The sequence below is a fragment of the Talpa europaea genome (assembly GCF_964194135.1).
Source record: "Talpa europaea genome assembly, chromosome: 10".
Lineage (NCBI taxonomy): Eukaryota > Metazoa > Chordata > Mammalia > Eulipotyphla > Talpidae > Talpa > Talpa europaea.
Window position 1 is genome coordinate 74501401 of NC_140077.1, and position 14120 is coordinate 74515520.

Sequence of the window (14120 nt, forward strand, 5' to 3'; positions counted from 1 at the left end):
GGCGCCCCTAAGCAAGCTGGTGACAACCAGTGTCCCCCTCTGCCCAAGGGGGGCCTCCTGCCTCTCTCTTCACCAGCTCCCATTCCTTTGCTTGGTTCGAGCATATATATTCCTTCTCCCCTACCACCTCCCCTACCCCCCCAAGCCCGGCATCCCCTCTCCTCTGGTCTGCCATTTCTCTCTTTTCCAGGCCCACCCTCTAAAAGGTCACGTCTACTACTTCAAGTCCTCTGATGAGGAGGGGCAGGTGCGGGAAGCCTCTAATCTGCTTGACTGGGCCAAACAAGGACTTCCTGACCTTAGACACCAGAAAGCGCTGTGTGGTCCTCAGGGAGCTAAGAGGACACCCCAAAGATGTATTGATGAAGGAAGACTCTCCTTTCCTTAGGGCTTCATCCTCTGGGCCAGCAAGTCTTTACTGAAGATGGGGTAAGGGGTGTGGATGCAGTCCCCAGTCTCTGCCCGCATGCCTGTGGCCCACGTCCTCCCGCAGGTATCAGGTCCCTGCTCCCTCATGCTCACCACGTACTGAATCCCAGCTACGAGGTGTCCTAAGGACCATCTAGTCCAGACCCCTTATTGTATAGATGGGGAAACTGAGACCCAAAGAGGGGAGGTGACTTGCTCCCGGCAGGCCTAGATATCCTGACTCTCAACGATTTCCCCGTCATCCTCACCCACCCTCTTCTCCTCTTCCTGGCAGTTCTGAGACCATGTGCCCCGTGCCCTGAGAACAGATGGCTTTGGCAGGACTCAGCCCGACCTGGAACACAAGACCCAGGGGCAGGCCTGGTTTCTGGGCACAGTTGGTGGGAGGGGCTTCCCCAGGTGAGAGCTGGGCAGCAGGGCAGGCCATATGCCTGTGGCCCTGGCACATGACATGGACAGGCGCTCTGCTGGGTGGAGGGAGAGAGAGCCGCAGAGCTGGGAGGGTGCCCAGGAAGCAGGTGGCACACTTGGCGATCTGTCCTTTACCCCCTGCAGTCAGTCTGGGCAGGGCTTCCCCTCTTACTAGACCCTTCTCTTCCCCATTTATTTCCTATAAGAAATGCCAAAGGGACTGTTTCATGATTTACTCACTGTGCCCCCACACTCTCCCACCCCATTTTCTTGGTGACAAACACACGCCAGCACTTTTCTCCAAGCTCCTCGCCCCTGCCCTGCAACTGGTCCTCCCTCCACTTGCTCACCAGCCCTGTCCAGCCTCCCCCTGCCTGGCTGCACTCTCACTGGCCTCTGACAATAGCGGGAGGTCCCAGACCCTCTTCCAACATCCACTCTTGCTTTCACCAGCTTGCCCATCACTCCAGGGCCCCTGGCTTTAGAGGGGGTGGTTCATGGGGACTGTCTGCATGGCCTGAGGGGAAGTTGCCAACCATTAAGCTATTGTTCCTGGCATCTCAGCCCCCACAGAGCCTGGAAAGGGGACAGGTAGTGCCTGGAGCCCTTTGAATCCGAACCTCATTAGGAGAAGCACAGGCATGTTGAGGATCAGAGGAGGCAGGCAGTGGGGACTGAAGTCTGGCCAGCTGACCTTTCCAGGAGCCAGGAGCAAGGCGGAGGAGGAGATTTCAGGAACCCCCACTGTTTGGACAGCAAGGGGAGATTCCCTGCCCAGGGTGGGTAGCCACATCGCTGAAACCCACCCTCCCTCCTCCGCAGACACAGAAACACCCCACAGCGTACTCCAGACTCCAGGTCTCCCGAACTTTTTGCTTTCTGGGTCCCCCCCCAAGATAGAGGCCTCTTCACCAGGCTCTCCACCCTTGATTCAGCCCCACCCCACTGCTCCTTCTTACCGTGTCTCCCCAGCTGTCTGCAACTCTTCTTCTTACCGTGTCTCCCCAGCTGTCTGCAACTCTCCAGGACAGGCATGGTGCTGCTTCCTGTCTGTGGGTATCTGTGAGTATGGGGGAGACCTGTGGTTCCGAAGAGCCTGGGCTTTGGACTTCAAATGTCAGGTCTCCGGTATGACTTTGGGAATAATTTTTCATGAGGGCTGTGAGTTTTGGGGAAATTTGCCAAGAAGTTTTGGAATCATGTTCTTAGAATTTCTTAAGAGGGTCATTTCTCCACCATCTTCTCAGAGCAATGATGGGGGAGGGGCGGCATGACTTAAGGCATCATTCTCGCCCTGTTCACACCACCAAGTTCAAGCGGGAGGCTTTTTTACTACTTTATTTCCTCTGCTGCAAAGCATGTTGTAATGTGAGAGCTTTTCACAGAGTAACATGGTCTTGCAGAAAGAATGACTATATGCACAGGGAACATGTACACAGCTACTATGCACCTGTGGGTAGGTGCCCACAGGGCCGAGGGAGTAAACTTGTTGTGGAGGAGGTGGCTTCCTTGACCCCAAGGGGAATCAGCACATGGGGGCAGTGGGTGCTGTAAGTCCCCTCTGGCGCCCAGCTGCAGGGTGCCACTGAGGAGACGAGGCAGCAATGGGGTGATGGTGATTATGTCACCGCTGCATGGACAGTTCAGCTTTGCGGGAGCATGGGGGTGAGGGGGGTGTTGGCCACAGGAGCCAGGCTCCCCTGAGGGCCTCAACAGAAGGGCTGAGATTGGGAGGTGTGAAGAAGGCGAAGAAGCGGGGCTCACCCAGGCCCTAGCACCAGGTCGCTCCAGCCACAGCAATATACTGACTTTAAGCAGGAGACTTGAGAAAGCAGCTGCAGCCCGGGAAAATGAGGCAGTTGTGTGGGACGGGAAGGCAGCCATGATGAAACATTTTCTGCTCATCAGCACAAGGGAAAGTTGAGAAAGAATAATGGGAATTTCTTGGAGTGAGGGACCTAGCTTAATCTAACTTTTAAACACCCCCCACCCTTGAGCTTTTCTCATCCTGGCTTAATTCTAGAACTTCCCCTGCAGGGAGTCACGGGGAAGGGGAAGGATAGTCAGCTATGGCATCCCGGCTCTACTAGGAGGTCTGCCACGCCATCCCCCTGGCCAGGCGGGGAGGCGGGGATCTTGGGGGAGGGAATAAATTACTGCAAGGGAAGGGGATACTGCGTTGGGTTAGTCTGGTCTGAAGAGTGGGGCCACAGACGGGAACATGAGCACGGAGGCTCCTGGGAGCAGCACCTTATCACCCCCTTGTTTTACAGATGCGTGGGTTGAGAGCGAAAGGGACCTGCAAAGGTAGACAGTAAACCGCATCCTCCTCACCTGGGGTCCCCAGGGTCCCCCTTTCTGCTAACTCATCACGGGTATCAGCCCTGTCCCAGTGCCTTTTAAGCCCCAGAAGAGAGAGAGACCATGTGCAAGCTGTGGCCTTTTAGCTGGAACCTGAGACCAGCTCTGTGACCTTGGGAAACCACCCCAGAGGTGAGGAGGAAGCTAGGAGTCCGCTGTGACCTGTACTGGCCACCAGGTGTCACTGATGTGTCTGTCTCCTAGGAGAGGCCCATGTGCACATGCCGGAGAGGCTTCTGGGAGATTTCCACATGCTCCTCCCTTTCTTGTGGGTTCCCAGGGTCTGCTCAAGGGGTGGAAAGGGTGGGCCTCTCCACACTGACAGAGAACAGATGGTGGGGCGGGACAGCGCTCTGTACCCTCCGTCCAGTACACTGTGTTCCCCAGGGTCTTAGGCCTCTTGCCCAGAATGGCCACAGGAGCAGCAGGACCCCCCTGCACCCACGGGGGCTTGTCCTCAAGCCCTGACTCCCACCCCTCTCCTGCTGGCTGACTCCCAGTTCCTTGAACCGGTCTTTGACCGTCCCTCCCTGCTCAGTCTCTTGGAATAGAGAGGCCCAGCCAGAGGTGCATTTGCTGTGCTCCCTGGAGAAGAAGGAAGTGGCAGTTCCAGCTCATCCCTGTGAAGAGACGGCCAGATGTAGGCCCTGTGGGCACTCCGACCTTCTCCCCAACCCTCACCCCAGCCCATTCCCTTGCACTTCCCTTCTGGAGAACAGAGGAAAGCAGAGAGTCTGGTGACTGATGTCTGGTGCCAGGGAACAGGGTGGTGGGGAAGCTGTTTTGGAAGACAGGGTCCTTGGCCAGGCCCTGGGTTTCTCAGTCTCTTTAGGCCAGAGCTACCCACAGTGGAGTCTCCAGCAGGAATTTCCAAACCTCACCTCTGGGTGGCGCTGCTCGCTGTGGCTAGGACCAATCCAGATGCCAGTCCCAGACTTACCCAGGAGTGATGTGGGAGGAGGACAGAGAAGGGGATATGACATCTTCAGACACATATCTGTGCTGGGGGTGGGGGTGTAGAAGTTTGGGTGTGCATTGTTGTCTTTGAGCTGGATGGGGCCAAGGCGAGGCCTTAGAGGATTTGCTCCAGAGGCTGCAGGTGCAGTGGCTATGGAAGGGGGGCAGGGTGGGAGGAAAGGCAAAGAAAGGGAGGCAGAGGAAACAAATGGTGGGCACTGGCCGCCGGCATTCAGGGGTGGTTAGAGAAGGCCCGGGGCAGAGGAAGCCTAGATGACGACGGACTGCAGCAGGCGGAAGCACATCATGAGGTCCAGGGGGATGGGCGGCTTCAGGTAGTTCCCGTCCAGCCGCAGGTAGCGGAGGTGGGGAACGTTCTCCAGATCCGAGGAGAAGTCGTGGAAGGCAAGGACATCGTTGGGGCAAATCTGCGTCCCATTGATTTCTATGGAAAGAGAAGGAGAGAGTCAGCAAGAGACATGGGGAGGGGCCCAAGGGGGAAGGGCCTCAGCCAGAGCAGGGCTGGAGGCAATGATGAGGTAGGAAGGGGACCCTGGAGATCTCTGCTCCGACCGGCTGACTCTGGGAACGTGGGGCTTGGAGGCCCTAGCCTCCAGGCTTGGTTTACTCGTTTGTAAAAAACAAACGAAACAAAATTTGGGAATCGATATACAACTGTTATTGGAAATTCACCCTGGAGAGTCATGAGGGAAGGAAGCTTTGAGCTGAGCTTTAGAGGCCACCACAGGTGGGCGTGGTGTCAGGTAGAGGGGCCTGTTGGAATCACTTCATGGAGGCCAAGAGCTGAGGGCAAGTCTGAGAGTCACAAACAGAACAGTTTCAGGCGCTCCGCTGAGGATGGGGGCCTGGACCTGCGGCTTGAGGTGCAGCCCTGAGCAGGACCCACGTCAGGTTGGGGACGTCAGGGTGGGTGACCCGAGAGCCCTGGTTAAACCTGGAAGGGTCCTACGATGAGTCTGGTCACCGAGTGAAGAACTGTGGGGTGAGGGGAGATGAGGCCGGCAGGTGGGTCTGAGATTACTGTGGAGGTTTCCCCGTGAACTGAGTGTGAGGCTTGAGGACGGACAGAAGATGGGGTGACAGGAAGAGGAGCCCTGGGAGGGCACGGGGACCCGGGTACCCCGACAAATAATGATTCTGATGTGATTATTGATTCTAGGAAGAGTGATCTGAAAAGGTAAGTTCTGGCCAAATTGTGAGAGGTTTTCAGCCAGCAAGTGAGAATCTGTGCTCTCCTTTGCTTCTCGTCAGATAGACATCGGAAGCAGCATCTTCTAGATGAATTTTTTATTCTCCCCTTCCTCCTCCTTCTATCCTCTTTTCCTCTCCTCCTCTTCCCTCTCTCCATCACTGGAGCAGCAGAGCCTGAACAGGCAGATTTCCTTCTTGTGGCCTGTGTGCCTTTGGGCTGGCATCTCACCACCTGATGCTCAGTTCCCAAATCTGTGAACAGGTGAGAGTGGTGCTTGTCCTTCCTATCAGCGAGGAACACTGGTGGAGGCGGCTGCAAACCGGAAAGGACACTAAAGATGGCCTCCTCCTGACCGCTGCTGGAAAATAATCATGGCACTAGCCCTGGGCCCACCCAGCCATTCTGGCAGTGACACAGGAGACAGGCTGGCTGGGGGTGGACATGTGTGCCCCGGGTGTGACTTCTCTGTCTTCAGCCTCAGAAGGCTGAGTAACCCCCACCAGCCTGGGCTTCCTCAGCGCAGTAGAGAGCAGTTATTTGTAAATCAGAGTATCTTTCTGTCTGTATTTGGACCAGTTTACTACCCACAAGGGGTAAAATTAGTTTTCCTTTTTCCTGAATTTGCTTCTTGCACCATTTTTAAGAAGAAAGTGCACCCCCCCTCCCCCCGGCCCAGGCGAGTGCACAACCTGTCTTCCCATTCATGGGTTTCCAGGTTGTGGAAATTCAACAGTCTCCTCCTCACTCTGGCTTGGAAGTGAAAGGCTCCTAATGTTTTGTGAGGGGCGCCCTTTCTCCCTTCAGGTCTGCTGCATCCTTTTGTGGGTACAGCCTGCTTTTGTCCAAGGGCCAGATACTATTTTTCTCTTTTGTTTTTTTTTTTTTTTTCGTCTTTCTGCTGGATATTCTGCTCTGAGGTGACACTTTTGACCCCTTCTCTGATCTGCAGTTGATATCCTAAACCCAGAACCCTCTAAATGTGGTTTAAGCAAATTCGGCCTCAGATGTACTGTCTTATATGACTAAATATTCCAGCAGTCCAGGAAGATTCAGAAAGCACCCTGTGCCGCTCAGCCTGCCCACAGCATTCTTTTCTGGCCTCTGCATTTTGACCAGTTGCAAAAGTCTGAGCAGACAGCCACCTCTTAGTGGGTACTTTTTACAGCACTTCAAAACCTGAGCTCGGACTTGGGAAGAAGCTTCCTCTCATGGCACCAGTTTCAGCAACCAACATGACCAGGGCATTCTAGAGCGGGCATGGAAAGGTCGCTATTAAGCTTTTTGGAGAACAAGCATGGCTGTATTCTCCAGAAAGCAGAAAAACTGAGGTTGATGAGAGGGGATGAGGAGGAAAGCCTAGCCCCCTTCAAGCATGGAACTCTGGGCCCTCTGCCCTATTATACTATTAAATTATGAAATTATTAAACTATTAAATCCCCACCTCAGCTTTGTGACAGAGGGTACTACTATTACCATGCTCATCTTACAGAGGAGGAACCTTTCCAGATCTTGCCAGATCTTTCCAAGATCACACAGATAGCAAAGTAGTAAGGCCAAGATTTGAAGTCCCATGCCAAACAGGGTCCCTTTGGAACCACCCACCCAAGGACCCCGTGCAGCTCCTGGCCCCACTCACTCTCAATACTGTTGTTGTTGAGGTACAGGTGCTCCAGCCGGTTGTTGATGGCGGGCACACTGCTGATCTTGTTGTGGGCCAGGTGGAGCACGAGCAGGTTGGAGAGGTTGAAGGAATTCTTGGGGAGCCCTCTGTCCGACAGCTTGTTGTAGTTAAGCCGAATGAAGGCGAGGTTGGGGAAGCCCTTGAAGTAACCGTTAGGGATGGTCTCGATCCTGTTGCTGTCCAGGTAGAGTTGGTGGATGGCCGGGGGCACCTTGGGGGGCATCTTTCTCAGGATGTTGTGGGCCAGATTGAGCTGCATGAGGTTCTTGAGGCCCTGGAAGGTGTCGGGCTTGAAGACGCCGTCACTCAGCTTGTTATTTTGGAGATCGAGGAGCAGCAGATTCTCCAGCTTGCTGAAGACGCCGGGTGGGATCCGGGAGATCTGGTTCTGGCTCAGCCTCAGCTGCTCCAGGTTCCGGGGCAGGGCCGCAGGCACCTCCTCCAGCTGGTTCTTGTCCATGTAGAGGAACACCAGGCTGGGGAGCTTCTCCAGCACCCTCTGGTCTATCTTGCGAATTCGGTTGTTGTCCAGGTTGATCCACCTCAGGCCTGAGGCATTCTTGAAGGACTCCACCGGGAGCTCGGAGATGAAGTTGTTCTGGAGATAGAGGTAATGGATGCGGGACGGGATGACGGGGACCTTTCGGAGGTTGCGGCTGTCACAGTAGAGGGCAGACGGGAAGTCGTAGGGGCAGTAGCATTCCCGGGGACAGTCAGGGAAGATAGATGGTGGGCCCGGGGGGAGTGGAGGGGGCAGGTCTGTTGGCTCTGATGGTTCCGGGGACTGAGAAAAGCTGGGTGTGGGCCTGGGTCTGGGTTTTGGCCTGGGCCTGGGTCTTGGTCGTCTCGTTGACTGGCCTTGGGCCCCTGAGGCCAAGATGAGGAGAAGTGGGAGGAGCCAGCAGAGGGATGACCTCATGATCCAAGTAATGCACCTGCAGGGAGGAAACATGGGAGCTCATTAGCCTGTTGGGCCCCAGACATCAGATGCCTGCAGGGCTTTGTGGCCAGAGTTGGCCGGGGCAGGCTCTGGCTATAGGACTGTGGAAAAGTCTCCTTGTTTGCTTATAGCCAGCAGGCGAGAAAGTCAAAAGGGCTTGAGAGTCTGGATCCCCTGTCCAGAGGCCTGGCCACTCAATGTTTACCACAATGAGGGCTGCTCTGGAGAGGGGGAGCTGTCTGGAAGAAAGAATGTTGGGCAGTGATTAGGAGTCTAGGGCCTGTTGAACAAGACCCCTAAGCTCACTGTATGTCCCTCAGTCTCCCCATCCACTGCATGAAAACATCAACCCTGTCCTTATAAGAGGGATGTTGGAATACATGAGCTCTACAGAGTCCTGGGGTTATGTCTGGGAGGGTCCTTAGAGACCCCATAACATGGTGGCTTTCAAACTGAGCTCCCATTTCTATGGAGGCCCCCTGAGTGAAGTGGATAGAGGGGGTGGCTCTGGGGAACCCCCAACCTAAACCTGTGCCAAGCTGAGCAACTGTTTTTTTTTTTAATCTGTTATATATATATATTATATATACTGAGGTTTAAAGTGTAAGAGGAGCTCCATGGCTCCTAGTTTGGGGGTGCAGTGGAGTGAGCTGGCTCTACTGCATAAGACAGCAACCTCAGCACAGGTTGGGTTTCACATGTTGGGGGTGGGGGTGGGTTTTTGAAGCTCTCATCAGTTTTGAAAATGTGCCAGTCAGGTTTGAAACCCATGGACCCCGAAAGCCAGAAAATGCTTGGGCAGCAGATAGATTCAGATACTCTCGGGACTCTCACCTGGAAGACCTTCATTTCAGATCTGCTGGTACCACCTCCTGACTGGTGCCATTGATCTGTGCAGGGCACTTCTAAGAGCTGGGCCCCAACATCACCTGCTAACTGGACTGTTGGCCTGTGCCTGGCACCTTTAAGAGCTGTCCACCTCAGCCTGATTCTCGATACTGCCTACTGACCAGTGGCACTGGCCTGTGCCTCTACTACCTCTAGAGCTGTCTCCTGTTGCTATTGCCTCTGGCACTGCCCAACCTGATCTTCGGACTGCTGCTCCTGGCTGCTGCCTCTACGGTACCACCTGTGATCACCTCCAGCTACCACTGTGAGTTGGGTCCTGCCACCACTTACTGGTGTGCCACCAGCTCCAGGCTCTCAGGCTCTTGTCAGAAGGAAAATGCCATCATTCACAAGCGGCTTTTTAGACTATTGGACACTAGCGGTCCAATTTAGACTAGCGGTTTAGACTATTGGACACTCTCTGGGGTCAGACAGATGGCCATTTGTGTCCTTCAAATCTCCTTCCTTTCCCCTAATTTCACACTTGTAAATAAACCCTGTTGTTTTTTTGCATTCTGTGTTGGAGTCATATAGTTGTGAGTGCACAGACAAGGACTGTGACATCCCCTAGCTTTACAAGGTTGCAAAAGCATTTGGAAAAAAAAAAAAAAGCTGTATTGCTAAAAATGGTTTGGAATCCACCAGTCAAGCTCAGATTCCACGCTTTATAAAAATTGAGTTCTAGAAGGTAGAAGGGGCTTGCCAAGGCCAAGAAGCTATTTATTAGCTGACCCAGGACAAAACCTCAGGTCTGCTGCCTTCCAGAGCAGGGCTCTGTGCTAGAGCCCCGGGCCTCCCCTCTCCTGGCCCCTGTGCTCAGCTCAGAGAACACTGGTCTTTGCCAGCAGGAAACACACCAAGAATTTCTCCCCAGATAGAGAGGCTCCTGGGAAAATAAACTGGGAAGGGACAGAGAATGGTTGGGAAAACACTTTCATTTCTTTTCACCTATTCCCTGTGTCCACTGACGATGGTATCGCAGTGGGTTGCCAAGAACTCCTGCTGGCCTCAGTGACGTGGTGGAATAGGTCCTGCTAACCCCTCGGATAGGACCCTGGGGTTTGGGTTGAATTAAGCCAGGGGAATAGTAATAGTCCCAGGGCTTAAACAGAAAGTAGGAGCTGCACAAAGCTTCCCTCCCTGGCCTGCCGAGATGGGTTCAGCAAGGGGTTTCTGGTACCTTCCTGTCTCCAAGACCATCATTGTCCTGTGATACCCCCTCAACTCTCCTCTCTGGGCCCCTGTTCCCTATTGTGTCCACTGGACCTCCTTGCTGGGGTCTGGGACACCCTAGGGATGCTTCTTGAGGTTCTCTAAGATCAAGTCTGCTAGAGTGGTTTGGCCCTGGTGACCTTACCTCCTGCTCCCCTTCATCCTTGCCTGCACCAGCCTGGGCTCCTGCCTTGCTTGACCCAGGCCCAGCTCCAGTCTGGCTTTGCTCAAAGGAAGACAATAGAAGCCCCTCCCCATCTGCTTGGTCCTCAGCCAGATGCTCAGGAGGAACATGAATGTGACCCAAAACAGGAGCGAGTTCAATCCCAGAGGGTGAAGGGCGTCTCCCCACACCTTTCACACACACACACACACACACACACACACACATGCCACCTTTGATACCATCCCACACCTCTCACACCCCACACCCTCTCACACCAAACACACAAGCTAACTCATGCTCACATGTCCTTGGTGTGAGTGTGTGGGAAGGAGGGGTGGGGGAAGAAGGCAGACAGGAGGAAGGGGGCGAGCTAGTCCTGTAGCCCCTCTGGCTGTTCCTCTCCTCTAAGATATCTACCCCACAGGCCTCTCCATGGGGTCCAGGAGGGCTCCGAGCACAGAGGTCTTGGCTTTATCTCCTGTTGAGGGTACACAGAAAGAACTAGAAAGAGAAAGCATTCATTGTCAGACTGAACATGGGCCCTGCTGTCAGATCCCACACCACTTGTGATTTGCGATTTATGAATTAATACTTTATAAGTCCCATATTCTTCTAGAAATTAGCACAATCATATTGCATATAAATTGGGGGGGGGTGGTTAAAGCATTACCATGATGCCAACAACTATTTTTAGAAGGCCCAATTTTTATGACCCTGAATTTTTTTATTGGCATTCCTCTTGGTATTTATTTTTTTCCTGATCACCCAGATCTTATCTTCAGAAACCTAAAGATAAGCAGGAAATCTCCTGTCCTGAGACGTTCTGTCCAAGGAGGCTTCTAACACTGGTTTTCCTTTCACTGCTTTTGTCGACAGAAATATCTACCTGGCTCCCCAGTTAAGTATGTGAAGCTTGCCTGGGGTTTCCTTGGGGAATGGGGCCTCCGGCAGGGCTGGCCTTCGCTGAGGGGGTGTGGAGTGTTCTTGGGCCTGGGGAGCCCTGGTCTCCATGGTCAGGAGTGACAGGAACACAGGTCCTCCCTGCTCCTTCCATTTACCATGAACATAGGCCTATCTCACACCCAACCCCACCTCCAGCTCCAGCCCCTTGGGTTAGCTTCCACCAGTCCTCTGACCCTTTTATATCCCAAACCTGAGGGCCAGGGGCTGGCTCAGCTCCTCCCAGAACCCATAGGAGTTTCCTGCAGAGAAGCTCCTGGGCCTATTCCATGGGAAGTTGGATCTGTCAACTCCCTTTCTCTTCGCCTAGCGGCTGAGACACTATGTGTCCGTGCTTCTCTCTTGAGGAAACCGTGTTCATTTCTAAGGTTTTCCTCCTGAGGAAATGCCTCTTCCTGCTGGAATTCCTCTTCTGAGGGAAGAATTGAGAGGGTGGCCACCGCTCTGGCGATGCGTGGTGACATCCTAGGGAACCGAGGCCAGAAACTATGTGAGGGACTGGAGGTCTCTGAGCCCTCAGAATAAAAGGAGTTGTAATCTCCTCCCTACCTCATAAAGCCCACAGTCACACTTTTGCCTTCCAGAACCTTCTGTCCAATTGTAGGTTTCCTTCAAGTGGGTCTTAAGTGTGTGTGACTGGAATTTCTCATGCCTTTGCAGGCACAGCCCCTCCCAACTTCCCGCTCTCCCTTCAGCCAGGGTTGCTGCTGACCACCCACAACACCAGCTGGTCAGCTCTGTTGCCATCAGCTCTCCAATAGCTGCTGCTTTGTGGGGGGAAGCCATTGCTTTGCCAGATCCCAGATTTACTCTTCATTCAAGAACATCTCCTAAGAGGGTTTTAAATTCAAATTTCAGTTCGGCTGATCTGGCTCGAATCCCTGCCTGACCCTCCTCCCCAGGCCGCAGGCTCCTCATCTGTATGAAGAGCAAGGAGCATGGCACCTGTGAGGGCCTGCTGCGGGGCATGAAACCTCCATGACAGCAGGGATTTATTTTTTCACTTGTTGGTAAAAGAGCAGATTCTCTGAAGATATTCTTCTCTTTTAAAGTCCAATAGCCCTCTCTGCCCTGTTTACCTAATGAGTTTATTCATTGAAGGTTCAAGCACTGGGGCAACATGAGGTGAGGGGTAGGCAGGGTTGAGGCCCACATGAGTTTGTCAAAGCTTTGGGAGCTAGTTTGAGGGTGCTTGGGGTGGCGTTGGGGCTGGGTTGGGAGTGAGGTCTGGCCTATCTCTCAAGGTTAGAGGATTTCCTGGCATTCTCGCTGGCATTCTCCTTTCTTGCCAGATTTCCTATCTAGTTGGTTGCCTGTGAGCCTCCAGAGTGGACACAGCCAGATACACTGCTCAGAGCCCATCTGTAGAATTAGGATGACATCTCTTTGTTCCCTTCTATCTGTTCTTAACTCAGACACCGCAAGGCACCTTTCAGCCTCCTTCATACCTCCCTGTAGCTCAGAGGGGCCCAGAAGTCAGGAGAATTTGGTGGTCTCAGCCCATTCCTTAGCTGAGGATGAGCCAGGGCTACCCAGGCTACCTGAGACCCTTTCAGGGTGGCATGGTCCTGAGGTGCCAGAAGGGGTTCATGGGACATGATGAATTCAATCCCCATCGGCACACTGACCCTCTCCCCGAGGGTAAGATGGGAAGAAGTATAAGCCTGATAGGACACGGGGTGGGGGGAGGACCATGATGCTTTCTGGTCAGGGGACAAAGGTTCTCAGCCTCAGTCTCCTTATCTATAAATGGGAATAACAAAATCTGCCCTGGCCCTATATCCCTCACCCAGTTGTTGTCAGAAGCAAGTGTAACAAGAGACTTTCAAATGTTCTGCAGATCAAAAAGTGCTAAAAATAAACATAACACTATTATGGAGAGACCATCTGTCTCCCCAGCATCCACCACAAGGCAAAGTGTAAACAGAAAGAAGTTTTTTTGGCCTTGGGCCACTAGTCCAGAAGAGCAAGATTCCCATTCCGAGGGAAGGGACAAGCGGAGGTGGCTCTTCTCCGACGGCCTGTCCCCACCATCCTGTCCTCTCTGCCTCCCTCCCTGAGCACTGCCTCCCTGGAAAAAGCCTAGAAGGTGCTTTGGGTGGTTGGAGACCTGGGTGCAACCCTGGAAGTCTTCAGCTAGCAGGTGCCCCAGGGCTGATCTCGTCACTTCTCCTGGGCCTTCCCCGTATCACAGAGGCTCCCAGCGTCCCCTCATCAGGTTGCTCTGAGGGTTAAATGAGCCGATGCTCAGTGGATGGTAAGTGTTGTCTCTTCAAAGTAAAGGGGATGGCTTTGCTGTCAGCTGGGTCAGAGGGCAGCCTGCTGTCTGTCTGGAGCCAGCGATCCTGGCAGCAGTTACTGGCTCAAGGATTTCCTCAGCAATTACAGGCAGCCCCGCCCCGCCATGGGGCCTGTGAGATCACATATGAGCCTCAGAACCCACTAGCTGAAGAACCCACTGAAGCCACAGCCACCTGGGGAAATCTCACCCGGTAACTGCCCCAGGCCTCCCTGCAGAGGTGAAGGGTGCTGGCTGGGGAAGGTAGCGCCTGGCCCCCTGTGGAGCCCTGCTAGGACCCAGGGCTTCCCTTCCCCTCCTGCACCTGACTGTTTTGTCCATTCAGCTTTCACTCACTTCCCCTCCACAACCACAGGGCTGCCCAGCAGGGTGGTGAGGGAGCAGAGCCTGCAGTTTAGCCCACCTTGTGAGAGCCCCTGAGAACACACAGCTGATGGGCAGGAGGAGAGGGATCTAGAAGGGACATGGAAGGGCCCAGGGCAGGCAGATTAGCAGGTGAGGGGAAACAGAAGCTCTCTGGAGCTATCTTGCAGAAACTTTCTTTTGAAATGGCGCTGGTATCTGCAAGAAGGGAGGCCCACCTCATTACTTCAGGGGTTTGCT

The 14120-nt window shown here is 53.8% G+C and overlaps 1 protein-coding gene across 1 annotated transcript; it reads right to left on the minus strand.

The window, feature by feature from the left end:
- Positions 1-4427: 4427 nt before the first annotated feature.
- On the minus strand, positions 4428-7971 carry PRELP (proline and arginine rich end leucine rich repeat protein; the record flags this gene model as incomplete). Its single annotated transcript, XM_084245995.1, has 2 exons — positions 4428-4603; positions 7008-7971. 2 exons carry the CDS (start codon positions 7969-7971, stop codon positions 4428-4430), a joined length of 1140 nt encoding a protein of 379 aa, XP_084102121.1.
- Positions 7972-14120: the final 6149 nt, after the last annotated feature.